Below are 17,460 nucleotides of genomic sequence, written 5' to 3'. Positions count from 1 at the left end.
TTTTCAAATGTTGAAAAACAAAATTACCAGGATTTCTTGGTCGTTTTGTTCTTTCCCTCCTTTTTGATTTTCTGGGTTTCAATTGTAGCTAAGCATTCAACTGTTCTGTCGAGTCCTGGTTGGGCCACATAAACTCCTTGGTTTTAGTGTTCACTCTCAGGCTTGACATGAGGACTTTATTAAAGACAACATACTGACTTTATGAAGGACAACATACTCTAGAATGTCAAAATTTGGGGGATCAGATTGAGACACGAAGTATCTTTGGAGAACTAAAGTATGAAAAAAAAATTTTCCCCATTTTCCGATATCCTGCGTGAACGGCTTTCCCTTGACTTTAGGTTTATCAAGAGAAGGCTCTTAAGGATAAAGAGAGGTATCAAGCTGAAATGGAGAATTATAGGGAGAAACTGAAAACAGGCCAGGGTATAGGTGATGCTGTGCCGCTACAACAACAAATTCCTGATAAGGATATGATGGATGCCGACTTGAAAGTGGATGAATCTGAGGGAGTAGAATTTCCTCAGACACCAGCTGAGAGCAGTTCTAGTGAAAGTGGCTGCGAAGTTGATAAAGGTACAGAGCATAATTTGGACGTGAATGCATCTCCTGGAATGATAGGAGTGGGTGCTGAATCTAGCTATCTGGGTGCGGAGAAACCATCGAAGGAGAAAGAAGGGAATGATGATGGAGATCAACATGCTCAAAAGATGGATGAGAGCTCAAGCATGATGGCTATGCAGTAAAGAGTGGAGCAAAGGAACGAAGAATCTTCAAGAATTTTGATATGGCTGAAAATCCCAGGCTTAATATAGGTTAGATTGCCGAAAATGAATTAGGATGTTACAACTTGTGGTATTGTGTTTTCAAGAATGTTTACGATGCTCGTATGGGCGTCATTTTGCTGTAAATTTAGCACGCTGCTATAGACATTCGCTAATGAAGCAATGGGTACTGGAGGATTTTTTGTTATGTTGGGTTAACAAGCAAGAATCTGATTGGTTACTTACAATACTACTTTATTCTTTAACCACATTATTGGCCAACCATGAATCTTTTGGCATGCTCTGGGGATTTTGGAATAAAAATCTCCCTCATTGTCAAGGAAATGCCAATCTTGCACTGGAAGTAATAAAAGTTAGTTGCTCAGACATTAAAATAAAAAAGGAACATCCTACGTGCAACAATAAAGCTATACTGATCACTAGTTGTATGCTGAGTTTGCTTGCCAAAACTGTATATTATAACTGCGAAATCATAACTTTAATAATGGAGATCGCGATTATTGCTTGCTTTGTAGCCGTGCAACGAACACTATATTATAAAAAGCATGAACTAAATAAAACTGATACTGTAATGAACATTTAAGAGAAGGGCTAGCTACCTAGAAAGGCCAACCTAGGAAAGTGTGAGAAAAAGGAAGTATATATATAGGCAGCAAAGAAGGTAAGTTGTTGATTACTTTTGCGTAGAAGCATCAACAATGGAGGTTGAGGATGAATGTTTGTTGGGTTATGCCATGAAAGGCCAATGGAGGGAAGCTGTAGAGGCATACAGGAAGAAGCCAAGAGCGTTGGAGGCCAGGACCACGAAGTTAGAAGACTCAGTGATACACATGGCAATCTATATGGGGCGGACCAATTTTGTGACAAGCCTCCTAGAGAAGATCGAAAAGGACGAGTGTATAAGAATCCTAAACATGCAAAACTCAAAGGGAAACACTCCTCTCCACTTGGCTGCAGAACTTGGTAACCTGGAAATCTGCAGAAGCATTGCAGGAAGAGATCCCGATCTCATTTCATGTCGAAACATGGAAGGCGAAACGCCGTTGTTCTTGGCAGCTCATTATGGTAAGAAAGATGCATTCTTTTGCCTCCATGGTTACCTCAACAACAAAGGTGACTACTCACTCTGCAGGAGAACTAACGGGGATACAATCCTTCATTCCACCATATATGGTGAATTCTTCGGTTAGTTCATATATTATATATTATTCTACACCTCAATTGTGTTTTTCAAACGCCAGATTAATTATTATTCTCTTAAGTTCTTTTGATTGTTTCTTGTTGTAGATTTGGCATTTCAAATAATTCACTTGTACCCACACCTTGCATTGTCTAGGAATGAAGAAGGTGTGTCACCTCTTCATATCCTTGCCATGAAGCCCAGCTGCTTTAAAAGCAGCACAAGAATGGAGACTTTTGATATTCTCATATACCATTGTAAGATGCTCTTATTTCCTTCAAGTTTTTCCCATTTAGTTAGAATAATTATTTGTCTCTCATTTGTCATATAAAAAAACATAACTTTAAGAATATTCCGAGCATAATCATATTTATATCGTTTACTGTAGAAGATTGTTGGTAGCTAAAAAGATTATATATGGTTTTGTAGCATGAAGGCATACAGCCGTTTGCTCTTGATTAAGGAAGTTATCCATTACAATTATTGTTAGAAAATGCTAGAGTTATCAATATTGATTTGATGATTAGGAAAATGGGTTCTATATATATATATATATATATATATATATATATATCCACACTTTAGACCAAAACGCAAAATCTAACTTGATCGACAAGTAATTTAATATTCCTCCATGATGAACTCTCGCTAGATCATCGCATACAGTAAAGCATCAATATTGGCTTTTTCATCTCTAGGAGTAGAATCTCTGCAGCAATAATTGTTTCATGATAAAATCATAAAGAATCACTCTACAATTATAACTGAACCCAAACCCTACATGTGTCATTCAATTTTCGTCAGGTGAACGTAAAATTTCCAGGTGTTAAAGGTTGATGTTATATATATATATATTTGCACCTCGGTTTTGTGTAAGTTCTAATAACTACTCATGTTCTTCCAGGTTTAATAGTGGATGAGTTGAAGAAGGAAATTGAGGACTCAAGTAGAGCAGATAGCAAAAGTATTGAGTGTCCAGAGAACTACACAACATGCATGGATGTGTTAGAAACTTCGAAGAAACTACTTAAAGTATTGAGTGAGTCAAATATACATTCTCTACTAAATCATATATATATATACATATATATATATATATATATATAAAAACGCACGCGCTTTACTTTGTCATTCATTTCATGTAAATTGGTAATTCCAATACATGCTCTCAAATATAACAACTGGACTTGGCTCATTCTCGAGTCCACTGTTATCATATCTGATTTAACACTTGGGTGTTATTAACTTCCTCATCCAATCCTTTCTTGGATTTGGAAGCCAATGAAGCTCAGTCCCTCATCACCATCAAAATAGCTTTATCTAAGTGGTTGAAATTGCCACAAGTTTATATATGCCCTTTATTTTTCTTATGACTTCTAGATGTTCAAGCCTATGTCCAACATATATAACTCATTCATGTCTTACATTTATGCCGTAATTGAAGCAACTGGCACTAGTGGCGGTAAAGCTGCAACTGATGAAGAGAATCAGAATCCCTCACTTGGCAGAAACTACCCCAGAAATGCAGGTACCTAATTTATCCTCAATTCGAGCTAACCAGATCTCTATATATGTATAAACAATGGTGATATAGCTGGGGAGAGAGAGAGAGAGCTAACTTGATATTTATGATCTTCTATATCTATATATCATATTCGTGTTAACTGTGTTATGTTAGCTGGTACTTTATAAGAAATAGTTATTAATTGTGGTTTCTGTTTCAGAGCAAGCAGCAAGGAAACAAGAGAGAAGCTACCGATTCCCTCACAACTGGGAAACCGCGATCAGATTCCTAGTCATCCTTATGAAGGTTTTTCTAATCATTTTTGGTGTAGGTAGGATATGATTCTTCTCGCAATCTGATGTGTCATTAAAAAGATAAACATCACGTTAATCTCCATATACACATAATCTTTAATCACAGGAGCATCTTGGATATGGAAAATCCAGAGAAGAAAAGAGAAACACGTGTGGGCCAAGCAAGTAATGGTGGAGCTAGTTCGACTCGCTTCTTTCCACAAATATGGCAACACGGGAAGTACTCCTCACAAGTATCACAGCGAAAGTGCAAGAGAGGACATGGAGAATCACATGAGTGATCAGAAGAAGAAGGGGACTATAATAGAGACGCCAATATTAATAGCAGCGAAGATGGGAGTGACGGAGATGGTGGAGAAAATCCTGCACTCTTTCCCTCTGGCAATCCAAGACCTGGACGCAGACAACAAGAACGTGGTTCTTCTGGCCGTAGAGAACAGACAGCCCCATGTGTTTAGCCTTCTAAGAAAGATGGAGTTTGTCAAAGAGAGTGCTTTCAGACACGTCGATGCTCAAGGCAATAGTGCCTTGCATCTCGCTGCTTCTTGTAAGGATCATAAGCCTTGGCTTGTTCCTGGCGCTGCCATGCAAATGCAATGGGAATACAAGTGGTATAAGGTTCGTTCGTGTGTGTGTGTGTATACAAATATATATCTATATGATTCTCATATGCATTTATTTGTTAAATACGAGAGAGAAATCTTCATTCAAAAGTTGATTTGCTTGCATACTTTGTGATTTTCAGCTAGTGAAGGACTCGATGCCGCCGAACTTCTTCTCTCGATACAACATTCATGGCGAAACAGCGAAGCACATCTTCTTAAGAACACACGGACATCTCATGAAAGAGGGGAGCAAGTGGCTGACGAAGACGGCGGAGTCGTGCTCGGTGGTGGCGGCGCTCGTGGCGACCGTGGCATTCACTACGTCGACGGCCATACCCGGAGGATCCGACCAAGACACCGGCGTGCCTCTTCTCCAAGGACGTCCTCTGTTCAACATATTACGGTGGCGTCTGTGGTGGCGCTGTGCTCGTCGGTGATGTCCCTAGTGATGTTCCTGTCGATCCTGACGTCTCGGTTCCAAGAGAAGGACTTCGCTGCAGGACTGCCCAGGAAGCTTCTGGTGGGGATGTCGTCACTGTTCACCTCAATAGGTTCGGTGTTGGTATCTTTCTGCGCGGGGCATTTCTTCGTCGTGCAACCTGGCCTGAGAGTCGCCGTGTATCCGATATACGTGGCGACGTTCTTGCCGGTGACGTTTTTCGCACTGGTTCAGCTTCCTCTGTATCTTGATCTGGTTCTGGCGATCTGCCGGAAGGTTCCACAACGGAGCTACAAGGTCTTCTCCCACGACATGGGATCCCCTGAAAAAACATCCAGAGGTAAAACTTCGTCCTGATCAACTCCATGAAAGCTAACGTAGTTATTACTGACTAACATCAAATTCTAGCTCGTGAAAAGCTGTTTGGTTTATTTGCCTTTTTCTAATTTATATTTATGTATAATTAGTTTCATTTTGGCTTTTCGGTTTTAATTAATTTATTAGAAATTATAAAATACAATTATTTTGTGGAATAAATCAGTATTTTAACGTTCCATGTGTTATGCCGGTAAAAGATACTGCCTCCAATCCTAAACTTAAGAAAGCACACAAAAGGCTTGCTTTGTTGTTTAAAACTTTCATATATTTTATCTTTTAAATTTATAATTTTTGCACAATAATATTTATATTAATTGCATATACTAAAAGTTCCTATTAAGGGGTAGTTATAAGATAGTTATAATACAGATAACTAAAAAAACATGGCGAGCACAACAGGGGTGCTGAAGGCCCAAACGGCCGAGGTAGTGGCTACCATGACTGCCGAAATTTTTGAGCAACAAGCAAAGATCGTTGTGCTAGAGAAGGCGGTGGCCAATAATGGGCCGGTTAACACATATTTATTATAACATATAACTAATTTAATTAATTTTTTTAATATCTGTAAATTAATTATCTAATTCCTAGGTAGATTATTGGAGTGAGTATATATCAATTTCGTTGTAGCTTGAGTGAATTATTCAACTGCTTTGCACCCACTCTTAATATTTTTCTATCTTCCAACCAAATCATCTGATCATGAAGTCGGAAGGATATTAATTATTAATAACATTAATATAATAATGAATCCTGATCTTCATCATCCAGAATTCTCCACAATGTTTAAGTCAGAAAGTAGATGAAGCAGGATAAATAATTTAATTTCCCAGCCTCTCAATTATTTTCATCGTCTATTAACGAAACACCAATTTGTTATATTTTGCAATATTAATAATTTCGATCAACTTGTTTTGCAACAAGAGATAGTATTTCCTTAATTATATCAATTGAATTATTCCCCTCTTATAATCATTGTTAATTAAACGAAAGTTCATTCTATTGCGAAAGTTTATAATCGTTATAGATACATATATATGTACAAATTTAGCACGCTGCTGTAACATTTGAAGAATCCCGCGAAGATAAGTTTGAAATTACAAAATTTCAAAATAAGTTTAATTATCATATTTTAATAGGTTTTAATAATATTTAATAATAACACATTTTTGTAGTAAATCCTTACTTTAGATCTGGTGATTTCAAATTTTTTTTATAGGATCTCTCATAGATATTCGCTAACTATGGAATTTTTGTTAATTTGGGGTTACAAGCCAGAATCTGATTTGATTATAATACAGCAGTAATTAATTATTCCTTCACCCCATTTTGGAGCAACTAACTACATATGAATGCTTGGTACTCTAGAGGTATTTTGAAATTACAGGCTTCTGCGCGGGGATGTCGTCACTTTTCACCCCCAATATCTGCGGGTCCATAACCCCTTTTTCTTTTCTTATTTTTTTTTACTATATGTGTCTTTCTGCTGCTAGCTAGCTATTCCGTTGATTGAAGTTTATTTAAGCATATGCTTACACTTTGCAATAATAACATGAGATAGCATAATTCTTGCTTAATGACAATGGTTGATTATTTGTGTTTAATCATTCCTCCCGTCTTTAATATAAACTCCTCAATTAACTCCTATATTAAGAATACGACGAGTATAATATACGATACTAATGCAAGAGAGCTTTTTCACGAGGGGTTGATTTAGTTCTGGGTCAATACAGCTATTTATATGCCCATATATAAGTATCGGTTAAAAGGCCAGGCTTTTTTTTCTTTTTCATATTGAGCTTTCATCTATCTATTTATCAGGAAGTATAAATTTAAACGTTTCATACTGATAAGTATTTTTAATATTATTTTAAATATTCATGTGTGATACTTAAAAAAGGAATAAAAAAAGAAAAAGAAAACATATCAATTGTATAATGTATTTCTCCTTTAAGTTAAGAATGAACAACATGTAAAAATAGTTTTCCGTGTGCGTCATGTAATTGCCACTAATACTTAATTAATAATTATAGTATTGTGGAAGTTTATTCACACGTTTATAATATAGTCACAAAAGTTTTGATTACTTTTGAGACCAAACAATGTACACAACTTGATGGCCAGCGAATGTAAATACAGAGGCGTGGAATAATAAACCACGGCTGATATCATACACACAAAGCAAATATTTTGTTTTTTGTAAAAAACATTGTACATGCAATTAATCTCTTCTATACAATAAACGAGTCTTCTCCATAACCTTCACGTCCCACCTACCCTTTCCTTTTTCGTCTCCTGTTTTTCTTTTTTCAAAAAATTCATACCCAGATGGTTGGTGCTCCTTCCATCGTTAATAAGAATTACTTAATTAATTTGATAAGTTACATATATTATTTAATTTTAATAAATGTGACATAATCTTCTTAAAAATACTTCTGTGTAATATTAATATCAAATTATATATATAAATTAAGACGGGAAGGGTATATTTTTGTATTGTCTCTAATGCAATCCATGATGTTTCAGCAAGTGTGTAACGCTTAGATCCGACATCGGAGGTAGGTGTTACGCGTAGTATATTAGAAAATGCCTTAGATTTAAATGAAGAAAATCAAGGTAAAAAAAAAAATGGAGAAAATGGAAATGTGAACGAAACGAAAATGTATAAATTTTCCTGATTCCTCATTCCTACAACGGTATAACCAAATGTGCCCGTTATTATTTTTCCCAAGAAAAAAAGCCCCCCTGACCAATAAAAAGTAGTACCCACGAGATCGTGAATTCAAATCTCATCATCAATGTGATCATTTATTGATGAATGATATGTAAATACGTCTGTAAACGTGTTTTGAGTTGGAGGTATTTTGACCTTGATTAGTCTTACATACCTAACTCATCTAAATCTTTTATGTATAAAAAAGTGCCCTTAATTAATACCACTTAAAAAACCTTGGATCTCTTAAAATTTAATAATTTTTAAGTTTATCTTTATTTAATATATGTATATGCTTTTTGTGAAAACAATGATAAAATTATATATTTAAGTAAAACAATTAATAACGTGGCATATAATAAATACGTCTGTAACGTGTTTGAGTTTGGAGGTATTTTGACCTTGATTAGTCTTACATACCTAACTCATCAAATCTTTATGTATAAAAAAGTGCCCTTAATTAATACCACTTAAAAAACCTTGGATCTCTTAAAATTAATAATTTTAAGTTTATCTTTATTTAAGATATGTATATGCTTTTTGTGAAAACAATGATAAAATTATATATTTAAGTAAAACAATTAATAACGTGGCATATAAATAGGAGTTGAAAAATTGTTTCTCTCCCCAGAAAGTCCTCCTCATTTCGTATTCTAATTTAATTAGATATATTTAATCTGTTATTCAGTCTGACGTGAGATCTATGCTAATAACATATTGGGCATATCAAAGCAAGCGTGACAAGCAGTTAAAATTAAAATTGTACTATTAACTGTATAAGGAATATGACTTTATTAATTATGTATTGCCCTATGCTTATTCATGACTACTGAGTTTTAGACTATATATAACCGAGATTAAGTCCTCAACTACCACAAAATCGTTCATATATTAAGGAAAAAATTACTTCCACAGATGAGGTTAGGTAGCTAATTATTTATTTTCAAGGTGTTTTGTTTTGGTATGAAATGCAAATTTATCGCCATCAACTGACGTGAATTATACTATTTTTTTTGCCAACGACGTGAACTAGTACTAATTAACACTATAAAATAAAAAAAATGGGAGGTTTCGTGAGTTTTTGGTCTACTTAATAATATTTGTTTATATTAATTTAGCTAATCCACTAAGCTTGGGGGGTGACCTGCCGCCCATGTTAATTGAGAAGGTGTGATGATCTGTGAACATTTGACTTTTGGGCCTAACTTATCCACTAATTAATTGATTTCAAGAAAAATGAGTGATAGGAACATTCATTTTCCAAAAAAAAAAAAAACAAAAGCATTGTCATCCATAAATGATAATAAATTTAAAATATTCTTGGAGCATATCAAATCAATCAATCATACTGGAAAAAAAAAGAAATTAAATATTGTAACTTCAAAAAACATCAATAATAACTTATTTTATGAGTTGTATGAGAAATTTTAAATTCTTGAATATTATTAATTCATACTAGTATATCCGTGTTTTTTTGAATTAAAAAGAAAACAGGCCAATTGGACTTTAATAAGCCGACAATAATGCTTCCATACTTCATTGCTGATGGCAACATTCATTTCCACCTGTCCTTCATGCTTTCATTTTCCCTTTAATTTTAAGCAAATACCAAATGTGATATGAGGTAAACTTGTTCCTAATGTACCATTCCACTTGTGTTGAGCGGGTTTGGTAATCACAATCCTAGTTCTTTCTCCTGCGTAGCTAGATTCTTTTTTATTTTTTATTTTCCCACCCTGGATGAAATAGCCAGATTGCCTTTGGACACTAATAACAATATGATATTACAAATGGCCCAACCAACGATTTTTCACTTGTAGAGACGACACCACAAGACCTTATGTTATAAATAATAATCTCTCTAAAGATTTTAAGGGCACCATTAGTTTATAGCCAAAACCAGCATGATTTTATTTTTGTTTAGGACAGTGCTACGAAAAATTTGACGTCTTCAAACGCGGAACTTTAATTTTTTTTTTTTAGAATAATACTCTCTCTCTCTTTTTATTTTTTTAAATGCATGTAGTTTGAAGTGATTCAAAGGGCCAAAGATTTGCTCTTGGAGGCAAAATTTTGTGAAGATTTTTTATTGACTATCTAATATTAGTACTATTGATTATACTTTGAATTTGGGCATTGTACCCTCAAATGGAATGGAACTCTCTCACTTTCTAGAAACTCTCCCGGTTTTTGAAAAATTCATGAAAGATTTTGTCATAGTGGATTTCCTCCCTCCGTCTTTATATTTCAAAAGGCATTCTATGGTTGACACTTGATGCTTTCACATTAGAGAAGAAACTTAAAACGAGGAAGAAAAAGAAGGCATCAATAGTAAATCAGATGTATCTTAATTGTTACAATAATACAATAATCTCCCTCCCAAGGGCTTTTCAATTTTAAACAAAAATGTACAGAAACGGTTCTTGATTGATGAACAACTCATTCCGCTAGGTTAGAGGAAAAGCCATATCACCTACATTCAACCAGAAAAGCGGTACAGATTTGTCTTAGTGGAATTTGTTTTTTGTCTTTAAGCCCTCCACTTGCGCTCATATGGATATCCAACTCATGAAACATACAAGGCCAGACAGTGACAACCTCTCACTTCTGGTCGAAATATTATATACTACTTTTGGTCTTAACTATAAAAACTAGTTGACTAATTTGAAGAGATTAATAAAAAAAGTTAAGTTAACTATTTGTAATAAATATGTGTTGTCTTTCTTAAAATATTCTTGCTAATTAAGTGTATTAGCTATACCTACCATTGTTAGAAGGTCTTGGAAAAAAATATATAATATGAGAGACAAAGTGGATTGGGTCTTATATTTAGGATTAAAATAAAAGTCAAATAAGGTTTTATATTAAAGACCGGAGGTAATACATGCACACACATATATAAATATAATGCCTTTTTGTTGGCAAAATTTTCTTCCTCTGGCAAAATCAAAGGATCGAAAACTTGAAATTGAGTCTTGCAGATTTTCAAAAGTCTCCAGAAAGAAATTGAGATTTTCCAATTAAAAAAATGCCAAAGGAATCATCTTTTGGTGAGTTCATATAAAGGGTAGGTTCCAATTTGGCAGATAGTTGTATATAATTCAACCATGCTCACCTAAACGCGTTGAATAATACCACCCACCACATAATACGTCGCATTCCATTGGCTTCATCATCAAGATCATCCTTCTCTTCGTCCTACTAATTATACCAGCAAGCTTCACAATTTTCTTGCTCATAACCCATTAGGCCATCACCTTTTCCCCATGTTCATCTTGCTTAGATTCAAAAACAGTGCCTAAGCCCCCACCATGCACCTCAAGCATCTCTGCGTCATTTTACCTGCAGATTCCGCTGAGTTTAAGCATCACCCACCATCAAAAGTCAACCGATTCTCCCGGAAAGAAACCAAGACAAAGAAACAACAGAGGGCTTGTGGGGGTCAAGTTCTTGCCTTCCTTCGTGATTCTCTGAGCAAATTATATGGCAGAAACTGTTCGAGGTTTTTCCACAATGAAGTGGGGAAAGGGAAACAAGGCTCAGTCGTGCTGTTTCATGACATGGACGGAGTACAACTCTCTGCCAAGATTGGTGGGGACAGCCCACGAATCTTCAGCTTCGCTGAGCTTTTCATAGGGTCTAATGGTTTCAGTGAGGATCATGTTCTGGGAAGTGGAGGATTCGGCAGAGTGTACAAGGCTGTTTTGCCCAGTGATGGAACAGTGGTTGCTGTCAAATGTTGCTTGGCAGAGAAAGGGCAACAATTTGAGAAGACTTTTGCTGCTGAGTTAGCAGCCGTGGCCCATCTTCGTCACAAGAACCTTGTCAGGCTCAGAGGTTGGTGTGTTCATGAAGATCAGTTATACCTTGTCTATGATTACATGCCTAACCTCAGCCTTGACCGCATACTTTTTCGGCGGCCTGAGAATCCAAATGCAGACCCTCTTGGTTGGGGAAGGCGTGGGAAAATTATCAAAGGTTTGGCAGCTGCATTATACTATCTTCATGAGCAACTAGAGACCCAGATCATTCACAGGGATGTGAAAACCAGCAATGTGATGCTTGATTCCCAATATAATGCTCGGTTGGGTGACTTTGGCTTGGCAAGGTGGCTAGAACATGAGCTTGAGTACCATCCAAGTAGGAAAACATCAACCAAGGTTGACCCTTTCAGGTTGGCAGAGACAACAAGAATTGGCGGCACAATCGGGTATCTGCCTCCCGAGAGTTTCCAGAAAAAAAGCATCGCTACTTCGAAATCTGATGTGTTCAGCTTTGGCATAGTTGTGCTGGAAGTGGCATCTGGAAGGAGAGCCATTGATCTTGCATACCCTGATGATAAGATCATTTTACTTGACTTCGTTAGAAGACTATCTGATGAGGGAAAGCTCCTAGCTGCAGGGGATACTCGGCTACCGGATGGTTCCTACAAGCTTGCTGAGATGGAGCATTTTCTTCACATAGGCCTTCTTTGTACGCTCCATGAACCACAATCGAGGCCTAGCATGAAATGGATTGTAGAAGCACTTTGTGACATTTCAAGCCCATTGCCAGCTCTTCCTTCTTTCCATTCCCACCCCTTGTATATTACTTTGTCTTCTCCGTCGGACACAAGTCTCAGCAGCACAAATGCCTCCAGCACTGTCACAGAAAATGTCAGCACAATCACAAACTATTCTTCATCCAACTATGTCACAGCAAATGGGAGAACAATATACATGACTGCTGAAGATAGAAACAGCGGTATCTCCTCTGCAAAGAGCATGTATCGCCACAAATCATTTCCTGTGGTTGAAGCACCAAGGGAAATATCATACAAGGAGCTTGCCTTGGCCACAGATCATTTTTCAGAGTCAAGGAAGGTGGCAGAGCTAGACTTTGGAACTGCCTACTATGGCATCCTTGAGGATCGTTACCATGTCATGGTGAAACGCCTTGGAATGAAGACCTGCCCTGCACTGCGTGAAAGATTCTCCAATGAGCTGCGAAATCTAGCAAGGCTTCGCCACCGGAATTTGGTGCAGCTTCGAGGATGGTGTACTGAGCAAGGGGAAATGCTTGTTGTGTATGATTACTCAGCAACAAGACTTCTCAGTCACCATCTTCTCCATCATGACAATCATAGAGATGGCCGTTCTGTCTTGCAATGGCATCATAGATACGGTATCATAAAATCACTAGCTTCTGCTATTCTTTATCTTCACGAGGAATGGGAAGAACATGTAATTCACAGGAACATCACTTCTTCGGCTGTTGTCCTTGAGCCAGATATGAACCCAAGACTCAGCAGTTTTGCCCTGGCTGAATTTTTGACCCGGAATGAGCATGGCCATCATGTAATCAAAGACACCAGCAAATCAGTTCGAGGGATTTTTGGCTACATGTCACCGGAATATATAGAATCCGGTGAAGCTACCTCAGCCGCCGATGTTTACAGTTTTGGCGTGGTGGTGCTTGAAGTTATCAGTGGACAGATGGCTGTGGACTTTCGGCAGCCTGAGGTGCTATTGGTGAAGAAAGTTCATGAATTTGAAACAAGAAAAAGACCACTGGAGGATTTAGCAGATAGGAGGCTCAACGGAGAGTACAATTACAAAGAACTCATGAGATTGGTAAAGCTCGGAATTGCATGCACCCGATCTGACCCACAGTCAAGACCAAGCATGAGACAAATAGTAAGCATCCTTGATGGAAATGATCGATTGATCATGGAGAAAAACCAGAAAGAGAGCACGGAAGAATGGAAACAGAGGAATGCTTATTCATTGTCATTGATCAGGAGAATCCAAGCTCTAGGCATACGTTGAGAGTTTTTTCAACACAAAGATGTAAAATATGGGTTTTAGGAGTTCTTATTGATTAGAAAGTTTTTCTTCTTTGTCATTTCTTGATTGAGCTAGAATTTATGCATACTAAATGTGCCGTGACTGTATATAACAAGACAAGACTACTAGACTAGTGTATTGATGTATCCTTCTGCTGGAGGGGGGCGTTAATTTTGAATTCTACTACAGCATTTGTGCTTTGCTTTATTGAATTTCAGGATCACCAGAAATATAGACTACGCTTTTAGCATGATTTCAGGAAAATAAGCAAAGATTAGGGGGCCTAAAGGGTACAATTATGATCAAATACAACACCGTGTTTTCAAGTAAGGTTCAAACGCTAGACGATGCATGAAAGATATAGAACTAAATAACCGTACACCAGCATATTTATAACAGTCAAAGTCATATATATTTAACAAAGCCTAACATCAGTGAGTCATCTCTGCAGGATGGCCTTCTGTTTGATGATTCAATTCATCCTCATCAATCCCAACCCATTTTAAGAAGCCAAAGAGGAATTCCCTGAAAGTGACTTGCCCATTTCTGTCCCAGTCCATTTCTTCTGCAAAAATGACGGACAGAAAAAGGTATTTAAAACAGATAATAAAACAAGAAAGGGAGGGAAAAAAAACAGGTAGACTGTTAGTAATGTCAGAAGAAAAAAGCGAAGCAAATAAATACTAAATCTGATCTTAGTGACGTCAGCTGGGGATCTTTCCCAAGGGTAAGTCTCATTCAGGGTCTTGTCCACGTCCTTCCTGTTTAGCTTGCCATCACCATTTTATCTAGAAACAGAAAGACTTCGACTATCGTGTGAAAAATTGTTCCCAGCTGTGTTAACTCCACCTTGATGAAAGAAACAAAAATCATCATATGATAATAAGAAGAATATCAAGAAGGCACAAAAACCAAGTTTTTTGCCCAATACATTATCAGAGGATGAATATTCTTCTAGAAGATAGATGAGGCATAGAAGAACGATAAATTCATTAAACCGTATGCCCTTGCTTCCATCAATATCACAGTAATGAAAAAGATCTTTAGTTTCCTCCTCTGGTAGATCAATTTGCAGTTGTTCAAAGCACTTTTTTAGTTCACTGTACTCTATAGATCCGTTAGAGTCCTCATCTTTGTAACACGTGAGATAAAAGTTAGTTTTCTTTAAAAAATGAAGAACTACAGTTCAAAGAAAATAACGTGGGATGGACATTGAAAATGGGAACTTACCATACTGTTCAAAGATTCCTTCTAATGTTTTGAGTCCCTCCCTGATCTGAGGGAACCGCATAACGACTCTATCAATTGACTTGAAAGCTCTTTGTCCAGCAGAAGAAGATCTATCGATTTCAACTAATTTCCTTTCTATCTTCCTATCCAACTTCTTGTATTTGTTTGCTTTAGTCAGACAACAAATCATGGCTCCCATTTTATTCAGAAATGGGCAAGGATAAGACATCCCTTGCAATGACAGACAGGGAAACCAATGAGTGCAGCAAAATATACGAACTACTGCATTTTCAAGTTGAATGACCAGTTACTGTTTATGATTAATGATTGTTTTAACATAAAGCAAATTTCATTTATGTAACATGTAATTAAATGATTCTACGCAGATCAGGATAATCAATGTTTCCCTATTCTTTGTTTCATCTCCGAACACGTATTGATATGAGTTGCTAATATTTTCTTTTTCTTTTCTTTTCTGAAAGAAAAACGATTTTTAAGATTCTTACAATGAATAAATTTTATTAGAGTACAAGAACAGAACGCTAAATTGATCCAAGTGAAATTTAAACAAGCAATGCAAATTAGGTGAGAGTTGACAGAAATTGCTTTGGATAATGATGTTAAATGCAATGTTATTGACAGGCTTTGAAAAATTAGAAAACAGCAAAAAATGGAAGTTGGTAAAATTTTATAAATAATAAAAAACATGATAAAAAATTAATTTCAAATAATACAATAAAATTAAAATAAATTAATATGAAGAAATCAAATTTAATGAGTGGATTAAATTTTAAAATTTTAAAGAAATCATAAAAAATATTTTAAATATACAGTGAAACATGGAGAAAAAAACAGAACTGAGATAATATAATAAAGAAGTGAATAAAAAAATGGAGAGAGAACTGACAAAAAATATAACGGTCCAGAGAGCTTTGTGATCGGGCGTTGCAATTTCAAAAAGGTTCTTCACAGAGCTTAACCGATCGAGCGGTGCAATCTGATTTTTGGTGGATAAGCTGGATGGCCCAAACGCTGATCCAAACTGCCTTCAATATGCAATCGGGCTTATTATAGCTTTTCATCAACGTTTGGCCCATAAAACGCTCTCCCAAACAGGATCTAACTAATGATGCAGCTGCCTTGAACTGCAAGAAACACCAAACTTCTGCTCCAAGCACATGAAGCTGACTACAATTTGTTTGATGTGCTTATGATAAAAAGGATTCTTTTTTTTTTTTAGTAGAAAGACGCAGTAAATATTCTACAGCGAACTAGAAAATCATGCAGCAGAGCAAAAGGAAGGAAGTCTTATATATCTTCATAGAAGGATTAAGGGTGTTCTTGACTTGAGTCAAGTATTCAAGTTCGATGGTAATCTACTCAAAACAAAATCTATTTCATAACCAAATTGCTTCGCACATGGATCAAACTAAGACTTATACAGTATATACATATATATATAGTCCCCTTTTGCGAACTAAATTAAACACAATCGTCATCAGAAGAATCGAATGAAACTGAGAGAATATTGAGAGAGGGATTTAACAAACAAAGAAGTAAAGAAGTCGGGGAAACGGAGAAAGGAAAAGCAGAAAAACTTACTGAGTGAAACTTTGATGGTTGATCAAGAAATGGAGGGAAAGGGTGGAATAGGTGTATATATAGATCGATGCATGAGAAAGAAAGAAAGAAAGAATAAGGGAGATTGACAGAGAGAGGAAAAGCAAAGAGTAGTGGGATCCAAAGTTGGGGATGCCACCACCCCCACGATGGCTCCCTCTTTCTTGACATTTCTCAGGAATATGTTCCCGCTTTGTCGTGACTCTCAAGCTACGAATAATTTCACTGCATTACTTAGCTCATAAATAATTAAAACCAGAAAAATATAGTTTTTAAAATAATAGTATTTCGTAATTTCGTTTTGATATTTGTTGACCATTTTTATTTTGACACTTCAATTATAAAGAGTAAATATGTTATGAAGTTATAAAAATTATAATAAGTATTTTAACAATTCATTACGTATGAGGCATTAGTTTTTAAAAGATTTTTCTTTTGAAACTGAATAATTCTTTTAATTTTATCATTAAAAATGTTTTAACGTTTTAGTGTTTTAATACCATCCTCTAATTCTCAATTGATTTTATTTTTTAAATTTATAATGATTTCTTAAAAAACGACACATTAAAAAATTTGTATAAAAATATTTTTAATATATATGATTAAAAATATTTTCTGGTCATTTTCAAAAGATTTTTTAACTAAATATTCAAAGATGGAGACGGGATTGTATGAATTTTGCAGGGTCTTAAATGTAATTTCGTCACGAATTTAGTCTCCCTGCTAACGCAAAGTACGGTAAACTGTCTAATCCCCGAGGGACCTGACTTCTCTCCGCTGACAAGGTCCCTGCTGCCCTCCTCTACCCAAAACACTGCCGTTTTGAGTACAAAATGAGAGGAGCTGATTGCTTTTTTTTTTTTTTTTTTT

The 17,460-nt window shown here is 36.0% G+C and overlaps 2 protein-coding genes and 1 pseudogene across 2 annotated transcripts; 2 read left to right on the top strand and 1 right to left on the bottom strand.

Annotated features, from left to right (window-relative positions):
* The first annotated feature begins 1,483 nt into the window (after window positions 1–1,483).
* Window positions 1,484–5,277, top strand: LOC114718577 (uncharacterized; annotated as a pseudogene).
* Window positions 5,278–10,810: 5,533 nt separating this feature from the next.
* LOC114718578 (receptor like protein kinase S.2-like) lies at window positions 10,811–13,968 on the top strand. Its single transcript, XM_028903938.1, has one exon. The coding sequence runs from the start codon at window positions 11,227–11,229 to the stop codon at window positions 13,720–13,722; it is 2,496 nt and encodes an 831-aa protein (XP_028759771.1). The 5' UTR covers window positions 10,811–11,226; the 3' UTR covers window positions 13,723–13,968.
* A 56-nt stretch (window positions 13,969–14,024) lies between these two features.
* Window positions 14,025–16,653, bottom strand: LOC114718579 (probable calcium-binding protein CML22). Its single transcript, XM_028903939.1, is given in 6 exon segments — window positions 14,025–14,305; window positions 14,425–14,523; window positions 14,526–14,589; window positions 14,672–14,871; window positions 14,971–15,201; window positions 16,573–16,653. Coding segments are annotated over 5 exon segments (726 nt in total). The 5' UTR covers window positions 15,200–15,201; window positions 16,573–16,653; the 3' UTR covers window positions 14,025–14,171.
* Between the last annotated feature and the right edge of the window lie 807 nt (window positions 16,654–17,460).

Source organism: Neltuma alba, unplaced genomic scaffold, assembly GCF_004799145.2.
Source record: "Neltuma alba isolate B1F8T4 unplaced genomic scaffold, ASM479914v2 tig00011851_pilon, whole genome shotgun sequence".
NCBI classification, from domain to species: domain Eukaryota; kingdom Viridiplantae; phylum Streptophyta; class Magnoliopsida; order Fabales; family Fabaceae; genus Neltuma; species Neltuma alba.
Note: the sequence above shows the minus strand (reverse complement) of the source record. Positions and strands in the feature narration are given on the sequence as shown.

Coding starts and splice junctions, on each gene's coding strand:
- LOC114718578 (XM_028903938.1), top strand. CDS start 11,227: ATGCACCTCAAGCATCTCTGCGTCATTTTACCTGCAGATTCCGCTGAG.